A 10,325-nucleotide genomic window follows, 5' to 3' on the forward strand; every position below is an offset into this window, starting at 1 on the left:
TTTCTGGTGCCGAAAAACTTTTTTTGGTAAAGATGATTGTATACTAGAAATATTTTCGCCAGTGGGCTAATTATTCCACAACTAAAATCAGATTTGTTCGAATAAACATTCCGCTTTGAATAAACACCCCGACGGCAAAAACAATTGAAACTAGAGGGTACTCCGAGAGTACAAACCTCCGCCTACTGTAAAATTCCCCTACATAAAATGCCCCCTGAATATTTTTTTTTATCAGTTCTAAGTCTAAATATGTTAACTGCACACTACAAAGTTGTGGATGACAGTGTGGTGTAATGGTTATGTATCTAGCCTCTCACAGTTGAGATCGCTGGTTCAAGTCCCACTTAGGTTTTTTTTTTTATTATTATTTTTTTATTTCTTTTTTTTTGTTTTTTGTGGACCTTGATCTTTGACCCTGACCTTTCAAAATTTAACCACAATTATATGATGTGTCATTGATCATTGTGGCTAAGTTTGGTGAGAATCGGATAAAAACTGTGGTCTCTAGGCAGTAAAATAGTTTTTTGTTAGTTGTGACCTTGACCTATGACCTTTTCCCCTCAAATTCGAACTCGTCCGAGCTTTTGGGGCATAGATCATTGTTGCCAAATTTGGTGAGAATCGGATAAAAACTGTGGCCTCCAGGCTGTTCACAGACACACAAACACACACACACACACAAACATACAGGGGTGAAAACATAACCTCCTTGGCGGAGGTAATAAACACTGCCTTCGAATAAACGCCCACAGACGTTCATTTTATTCTTCGAATAAACGACTCGCCACACAAAATTTTATTATAACACATTTCAATTTAGTAGAATTTATTGATTTTACCAAGCAAAACGTAATTTTCTCACTACTTATTTGGGTTGTATTTTTTTCATGTGTCTGTCTGTTTGTTTCATTTTATTTTTTCATTTCATTTTTTTCATTTCATTTATTTCATTTCATTTATTTCGTCTTTTATAAATAATAAAAATCACAAGGTACCGAGCACTTTAGGGGGTAGACGGGATTGTCAAACTACATTTGTGCAAACATGTTGCCTTCAAATGTGCAAACAGCCACATTTGTGCAAACATGGCACCCGCAAATGTGCAAATCTGTAAAAATGTATAATCCACTAATGTGCAAACATCACGCCAGTAAATGTACAAACGATTAGTTTTGACGTTAAATGTGCAAATGAAATTCTACAAATGTGCAAATCATTTTTCTAACAATGTTTTCAAGATATAGCCACTGTACTGGCTGAAATAATCTGTTTTGAATATCCGGGGATGCAGGACTGACACGTGGTCGCTGCTTGCTGGAGATGGAGACTTCTATAGTAATACCATTAATATCGCTTAAAGTTGTCCTCTTATTTTAAGGGAAATTCACAAAACATAATGAACTGAGTTCATTAGATTTTATATTATTTTATTTAAAATGTATTTCTGTTATGCGCGATTTGAACAATTTGTGAGGATTTTCTTGCGCAAATCATTTTTTAATTAAAAGGAAAATAATATAGATGAAGTAGGTATATGAATATGTTATAATACTTAAGCGAAGGAAAATGTTATGCGTGATTTAAAATAGCGTAAGATTTCGTTACGTATTTGAATTTGCGCAAGAAATATTTGCGCAATTTTAATAACATTTTATTCTTTTACCTGCATTTATTGTAAATGCATACGGATTTATATGAACTTTGGTTTTATCAAATACTGAAAATACCATGCGCTGTTCGAAATTTTCTGCGCAATTTGAATATTGATAAAATTTGCGCAAGAAAATCGTCAATGAATTTCAAATTGCATAAATTGTTCAAATCGCGCATAACAGAAATACATTAATAAAATAACATAAAATCTAATTAACTCAGTTCATTATGTTTTGTAAATTTCGTTTAATAAGAGGAAAACTATAAGGGACTTAAATTTCAACGGCATGGAAGTTACCATCTCGAGCAAGCAGCGACCACGTCATCCCCGGACATTCGGATTGTGTTTTTTTTTTCAAAAACAGATTATTTCAGCATGTACTACAATAATGTAATGCTATATCTTAAAACATTGTTAGAAAATCCAGTGACTATTTAGAATTGTTAATAACAATGTGAGGGGAGTGAGTGTGGCCGACAGTGGAACCGAAGTCCATAGCCATAACATTGGCAAGGGTTCGAGGCTCACTCGCTCCATGGTTCTGGTGGTAGAACAGGTCTTCTCGGATAAGGACTATAAACCGTAGGTCCAGTGTACATCTGGCTCATGTGCACTTTAAAGAACCTAGTACATCTTTCGAGACGAATAGGGGGTTACCCCGGTGTACTAGTTCATTCATACACACACACTGTCGTGGACAGACGTATTGGCGCCGTAGTTGGCTGCCGATGTCACAATGGGACCCTTAGTGGAGCAGTAGCTCCTTAAAATAAAAAAAATTAAAAAAAAGAAGAAGATAACGATTTTACAAAAATGATTTGCACATTTCTAGAATTTCATTTGCACATTTAACGTCAAAACTGATCGTTTTTACATTTAACGTCGGGATGTTTGCACATTAGTGGATTATACATTTTTACAGATTTGCACATTTGCTGGTGCCATGTTTGCACAAATGTGGTTGTTTGCACATTTGAAGGCAACATGTTTGCACAAATGTAGTTGTTTACACAAATGTGACTTTTTGCACATTTCTCGGCTCAACATGGGCTTACTATACCTACCTATAGTTCCAAGTCGATGTTCGATGTTTTTTTGCGCGCGTACACGATACTACAAGATCAATGCTATACTCGTCGTTCAGTTATTGCAGTAGTCCCTAATGCTAAATTTTTTCCCCAAAAATATAACCACAACTTTAGAATACAAGAGCAAGAGCAAGAACAACTAATAAAAGTATATTAAATAATAAAAGTGCCCCTTTTAAACACTAAGAATATTCTCTCCAAAAAAAATCGCTTAATCACTCTGCTTCGAAATTATCCAAAACTGATTGGTCGGCGTCAGAAATATGTCGCTCATCGAAATTATCTAAAACCGACTGGTCGCCGTCAGAAATAGGTCGCTCGTCGAAATCGTCTAGAACCGGCTGGTCGCCGTCAGAAATCTCGGACTGCTCGTTTAATTCACCAATAACTGACTGTTCCTCGTTAGAAACAGATCGTTCGACGTCACCGTCACATATAACGTGTTATTGTTGTTCATTCTCCGTCACATGGATTATAGGAGATTTGAAGACTTCTAACAATATCAAGGGTTTGGCCATTGGTATGTCCAAGTGATACGTAATGATCTCCTTCGTTTTCTGCGAAATGTCCCAGAACGATGTAAGGGATGTCCAATGAAAATGTATCACTGCCATCTGGACAAATACTTGTTGCTCCGTTTATTGTTGATACAACAATTATCTGAATGTAAAATATTTCAGAAACAACTTGTAGTGTTAAATGGTCTCCAAATGTACCATTTCGTGACATGCGAGTAAGATAATTGTCGGGTGTTTCAGTTAAAAAAATCGAGCATGGTGTTATTACAAGCTCCTACCTAGACACTCTAAGGACACTGGACTTGAAGCAGAAGAGCTTTCAACAACCATGACAGCAGATAGAACCACATGTGCGGATAATCAACTAGATTTTAACTCGTTACTTTGACGATTTCGGGTTATCCGCGCAAAGGCAAAATGCGTGTACGTTAAAATAATGTGATGAATTGTCTATTTTTGTGTCATACAGTACTTTTACATATTATATATATTTTCCAGAATACACTGAATAAATTATATACAGTGTAGCATAGAGTCTGTTATTCTAATTTTTAACATGATGACGCCATCAAAATGAAAGATAATATGATAATGAAGATAACAATTTTAGAAGATAATTATCTAAATAATTACAATCATACAATTTTAAGAATTTTGGTCATCTAAAAGCAAGATGCGCCCTATTTTTAAACACGACAAACATTTACGAAAGAGATGAAAATCTGACTTTCTTAATTCAACTCTGACCATTCTGACATTCGATAAACAACATTTGTATATGAATTCATATCTACAATTCAACAGCTTTCATAATAATATTTAATCATGTTGGTCACTTTTCATTCTGAGGAGCTATAACAGATTGAAATATACTGTGTCGATGACATTAAGTAACTCACGTTTATTCAACATTTTTTATATTATGACAACATTCTGACTCATGTGAAAGAGAATTGACTGAGAAAGAACATATTAAAATCTAGGATGGAATGGGGTACGCATTAGTATGAACCACAAGAAAGAATTACACGTGTTTTCAACGCTTTGTAACGAGCTGTGCGTGCGTAGCATGCTTAAAAAAAAAAAATCATATCACAAATTACTCTATATCATGAAGTACACTTTTGTTTCAATGAAAAATAATTTTTAGTTCAGAATTTATGAATTGATCAACCATAAAATTTCATAAACTTAAGCTGCGCGACTCTGACGTCATATAACGAAGTTTCTTGCAAATCTACAGGTCAATTCTTCTTCTTCAAAGTTATACAATCTTATGTTGCCAAAAATTTGAGATACATGTGCAACAAAATTCGTGGAAAGAAAGAAGAATAACAAAGAAGAAGATGAAAACAAATCCTGACATTAACAAGGGGTTATCCGCCAAGTGCTGATAACCAAAAAATAAACGCCTCCCTCGAATAAACGCCCCCTAAAAACTCTCCGAACATTCAACGCCCGGGCGTTTATTCGAATAAATACCGTATAATGTCATACCTTATTTTATTTCTGAGTGGCGGATCAATGAATTAAAAAAAAGAATATTGTAAAGTAAAAGTAAGTGTTAATGAACCGTGTTGGTAATGTTTCGGCGAAATTTCTTGTCGGCTAAATTGTCTCGGCCAATTGTCTGTCGGCGAAATGGTTTTCAACGAAATGTCCTGTCGGAGAAATAACCTGTCGGTGAAATATCCTGACAAGCCTTCGTACCGTGACTGGGAAGAAGAGAAAAGAGAGAGTGAGGGAAAGACATATAGAAGAAAGACAAGGAAATAAAAAATGGGTTTATTGTATCAATACTTGACGTACCAAATAGCATTGAATGAAGACAACGTAGAATAGATTACATTAAAAAAACAATACACAGTGGTTGGGCGACATATCATTTTCGATAAATTCTGTACAAAACCTTTATCAAGTGTTTGTGTGTGCATTTTTAACATGTTATTTAGTGTGATGATAAGTACAGAATTCTTTGTCCGTGCACTAATTGATATGCCCATTTGTATGGATTTGGGTTGCATTACATTTATTGTTTGTTATTGTATTGATTTGGCATGGTAAGGCGGATGTACGTGGATGTCACTTCGTAAAAACACAAAATTTATTGCACGTGCGTAGTGACTCTGGTGTAATTTCGTGTCGTCAATGGCAAATAGTATACATACAGGTATACTAATTGTAATAATTATTTTATTCAGATAAATGTTAGATCATTCGACTCTCTTTATAGATGAAAATTACAATAACGGTAATATATTTGCACTTTTATCTACAGTTTTTACACATTTTGATATTTTATTTATTATTTTGATTTGACTTGGTCCTTCATGTTATTCATTATATTAATGCCAATTAATACTGACTCAAGTTTGTTATTGTAATAAATTCCAAATTGAAAGCTATTTCACGTTCCATAATGCGTTCAGTGGAACTTGTTCGTTTCAACATCAGGGAGTTGTTAATTAACAACTCCCTGGTTTCAACGTTAAAAGTATTATATTCTACATCGATAATATTCCTATCTTCGTGGACACAAAATGTTCTTTATAATTATCTTCTTTTTTTACTATTTACGCAAACGTCTTAGGTCCACGAGCATGCTTCTTGTGAGCATAAGCAAAATGTTGAGCGCCCATTGCTGAAATCAATGATAGTTCTCCTCCCATGACAACACCCAATATCACTTCGGCAAATGCTGGCATCGTTCCGATTCCATGAGTGCCTATTATTTCTAAACATGTCTGGAAAAGGAATGAAGTAGGTGAAATTTGTAATGATTAATAACATTAATCATTATTTGTCTATTTCTGAGAGTCACAAGCACCGTGATGTTTTGCTGAACTTTTCAATACTACAAACAATATAATATATATAAAATGTTACCTTCTGACTAGGTAGGGAAGTTCCACCTCCAATGGTACCGATCATAAGTGACGGTAGTGTACAGACCATTTTTAGATCACCGTCAATTGTTTTCTTGTATTGTGTATATGCTTGGTGTGATTCGGCAACGCATGCTGGATCCTGTCCAGTAGCAATGAAAATGGCTGCTAGAGCGTTAGATGCTTGACAATTTAAAGCTGTAAAATGAAAAAAAGGACAAATGATTTTCATTGACATAAAATTAAGGGTTATTTATGGTAAAATATTAGAGTTATGTTAAAACAATTACCTTGTGATCCGGCGAATATATTGTCAATTTGATGCCAATTCAAATCCTGAATGATTTCCACTGTAAGAAAAAACTATAATATTAAAATTGTTTAATTCATATTACTCAAATTACAAATGAAAATAACAAGACTAAATTACTGTAACTTATTAATTTCATTTTTTAAAAATATTTTCCATGTAAAAACTGAAAGAGATCCTCTATCGCCATGATGACATAACGTGTTTCCTTGGACTATACATTATACTTTCGTCGTGCATTGTCTTACCAGATGTATGCATCCTCTTCTCAATTAGCTCTCTTGGAATCACTACCTCCCCAGTGACATATGTTCCACGACCGTCTATTACGTTGGCCGAACCAGCTCGCTTGTCCAAGGAAAATCCACTGTCGATGTACCAAGCCGTCGGAGTAATTGGAGAGTTCTTCTGTATCCATTTACAGACAGGTTCTGTAGCAAACGTAACGATGTTTTGTCCAGATGCATCTCCACTTGAGTAACTCATTCGTGTGTGTACCGTACTTCCATGAACATGACAGGTTGTTTTGTGCAGTTTACCATGACGTGTTGTCTTCTCTGCTATTTCTTTCATTCGCTTAAACGTGTCTGACTGGCTGTAAAATTCCTGGAACTTTGCTGCATCATCAACACTGTTAAATTCATATAATGGTGCTCTGACAATTCTTTGACGAATAAAAGCAGCGTTGATTCCACCTGCTTCATTGATAACTTTAGTGCCTCTATTGTATGATGCCACTAGTGCCCCTTCTGTCGTTGCCATGGGAACAGTATACGTGCCATTTGCGTGTTTTCCGTTGACTTTGATAGATACCACTCCTGTTGGTATTTTGACAGTACCGATAAAGTTTTCACAATTCTTTTCATATACCTCAGGACCGTAGTTATCTGCAAGCTCATTGAGAGATGTTGATGTGCGTTTATGCTCATGCAATATACGAAACCCTTCATCCTTCCGACTTCCTTGAGTTGAATGCCTATAGAGTAAAATACATTACTTACGGTACCTTATTATTACTACCGTAAATCTTCTAATTGTAACCCTGGCTTATTATTCTTTGTTTTTTAGGGTGGGTTACTATTAGAAGGGGGGGGGGGGGGGGGAGGGGTTACTATTAGAGTAGTGGGTTACTATTACTAATCTTAAATTAGGCACCTGAAAACGGCTGCATCATAAACGACGACGACGACGATCAGTTTTTGTGACTCTAATAGTAACCCAGTTGAGCCGTGAAATGTGCAAAAAGTCACATTTGTGCAAACAACCACATTTGTGCAAACATGTTGCCTTCAAATGTGCAAACAACCACATTTGTGCAAACATGACACCCTCAAATGTGCAAATCTGTAAAAATGTATAATCCACTAACCCTGGCTTATTATTCTTTGTTTTTTAGGGTGGGTTACTATTAGAAGGGGGGGGGGGGGGTGGGGAGGGGTTACTATTAGAGTAGTGGGTTACTATTACTAATCTTAAATTAGGCACCTGAAAACGGCTGCATCATAAACGACGACGACGACGATCAGTTTTTGTGACTCTAATAGTAACCCAGTTGAGCCGTGAAATGTGCAAAAAGTCACATTTGTGCAAACAACCACATTTGTGCAAACATTTTACCTTCAAAATGTGCAAACAACCACATTTGTGCAAATATTTTACCTTCAAATGTGCAAATCTGTAAAAATTCATTACCCGCAAATGTGCAAACATCTCGCCGTTAAATGGAAAAACGATCAGTTTTGACGTTAAATGTGCAAAAGGTATTCTACAAATGTGCAAATCATTTCTTCAGTCAAATTCCTATTACATTTTATATTTTTGGTTCGTAGGTCTTTCAGAGTAGAAATAACAATAGGAAAAAGAGTCTAATAAATCTAAAATGTTCAATATCATAATAACTAATTATACTGTTGTATTTTATTATGATCAAAGGCTTTAACCTGTCTCAGCCAAATTCAAGTCGACCCCAAGTCAACTCGCCCTGAAGTCAACTCGGCCTCACGTCAACTAGGCCACGTTAAAGTATGAGATGCAAAAAGTGCAAATAAATGGGACAAAATAAGTCTAATGAACAGAAGAAAAATAATAAAAACGAAGTACGCTATGTTATAGGGATGAATATTAGAATGAATGTGAATGTTAGTTGACCGATTAGTTTTTGGCCGAGTTGAACATTTTAAATTTATTATACTCTTTTTCCTATTGTTATTTCTACTCTGAAAGACCTACGAACCAAAAATATAAAATGGATAGGAGTTTGGTTGAAGAAATGCTTTGCACATTTGTAGAATACCTTTTGCACATTTAACGTCAAAACTGATCGTTTTTACATTAAACGGCGTGATGTTTGCACATTTGCGGGTAATGAATTTTTACAGATTTGCACATTTGAAGGTAAAATGTTTGCACAAATGTGGTTGTTTGCACATTTGAAGGTAAAATGTTTGCACAAATGTGGTTGTTTGCACGTTTGAAGGTAAAATGTTTGCACAAATGTGGTTGTTTGCACAAATGTGACTTTTTGCACATTTCACGGCTCCACAAGGTCTCCATCTCCAGCAAGCAGCAACCACGTGTCGGTCCTGCATCCCCGGACATGATTGTGGTTTTTGAAAACAGATTATTCAGACTGTACTACAATTAAGTATGTCACAGTGGCTTTATCTTGAAAACATTGTTAGAAAAACCCGTGACTGTTTAGAATTAGGTTATCAATTTTAATAAACGATTTAGGTTGAAAAGAATGATTTGCACATTTGTACATTTAACATCAAAACTAATCGTTTTTACATTTAACGGCGTGATGTTTGCACATTAGTGGATTATAGCCTACATTTTTACAAATTTGCACATTTGAGGGTGCCATGTTTGCACAAATGTGGTTGTTTGCACATTTGAAGGCAACATGTTTGCACAAATGTGGTTACTTTTTGCACATTTCACGGCTCAAAAAACCTCCATGGGTTACTATTAGAGTAGTGGGTTATTATTATAGATTGACTTATAAGGTGGGTTACTATTAGAAGGGGGGCTACTATTAGAGTGTGGGTTACTATTAGAAGATTTACGGTATAGGCCCTATACAGTTTCTCCAAAAAATGTATTATAACGTTTCATCCATTATCATATTAAACCAGAGGTACAAATTAATATGTCCTGAGACGCGATTAGTTTTAGGTTATAAATTTTGTTTGTGGCTACGGAGGCCTACCTTGTTTGTGTTCCTTTCTCTTGAACTAGGGTCGACCTTGTTCTACTCTGTGTTGCAACTCCATTTCTAACAAGGATATCGAATAAGTCGAAGTTCATCAAGTTTATCAAAGAGTCAAAAAATGGAAAATCTGGTATATGATCTTCGCAACATATTTAATTTTTTCAAATTTCATGGTATCAAAAACAAAACAAAAAACCCGGTCCGGTAAGACACACCCACAAGAAAATTCTGCAACATATTGAATTGGCAACTTATGACATTATTGTTTAGCTTATAGGCCTAGTGACCAACTATATACATATCTATAAATAAACACAAGGTATAGATAAAGTGCAAATCATTCCCTGTGAGCGTGATCATACCTGATTTGCCTTTAAAAATAGGGTTGTTAATAAAAAATGCATTATCTAAAATAACGTTTACGGTATTTTATTTATTTATTGCTTAAATTGTAAAATCAGTGACTGAAAGTACAGTATCTGTTTATGAAGTTGCCCAACAACTTTTAAAAACTCTTGGTTTATAAAATAAACATACTTTAGGCCTATAATACCTTGTATTGGAAGTAGTGTTACTGACAGCTCGTTTGAATTGGCACTTCACCACATCTTTGGTTTTCTGTAGCAGTCTTGTGCTGTAACGGATTGAGCTCATTC

At 35.2% G+C, this 10,325-nt stretch overlaps 1 protein-coding gene across 1 annotated transcript; it reads right to left on the reverse strand.

Moving 5' to 3' along the window:
- Nucleotides 1-5,728: 5,728 nt before the first annotated feature.
- Nucleotides 5,729-6,740, reverse strand: LOC144838882 (uncharacterized). The gene is made up of 4 exons (XM_078694403.1): nt 6,704-6,740; nt 6,436-6,495; nt 6,147-6,343; nt 5,729-6,004 (listed from the first exon to the last, which is right to left on the reverse strand). The coding sequence occupies exons 1-4, from the start codon at nt 6,714-6,716 to the stop codon at nt 5,834-5,836; spliced, it is 441 nt and encodes a 146-aa protein (XP_078550529.1). The 5' UTR covers nt 6,717-6,740; the 3' UTR covers nt 5,729-5,833.
- Between the last annotated feature and the right edge of the window lie 3,585 nt (nt 6,741-10,325).

This window comes from Antedon bifida, chromosome 3, assembly GCF_963402885.1.
Source record: "Antedon bifida chromosome 3, ecAntBifi1.1, whole genome shotgun sequence".
Lineage (NCBI taxonomy): Eukaryota > Metazoa > Echinodermata > Crinoidea > Comatulida > Antedonidae > Antedon > Antedon bifida.

What these genes read in the sequence shown, in the direction of transcription:
- LOC144838882 (XM_078694403.1), bottom strand. An exon ending in TATATTCGCCGGATCACAAG is followed by an intron (nt 6,344 to 6,435) that starts GTAATTGTTTTA and finishes TTCATTTTACAG; the next exon opens with CTTTAAATTGTCAAGCATCT. An exon ending in CTTCCCTACCTAGTCAGAAG is followed by an intron (nt 6,005 to 6,146) that starts GTAACATTTTAT and finishes TTCCTTTTCCAG; the next exon opens with ACATGTTTAGAAATAATAGG.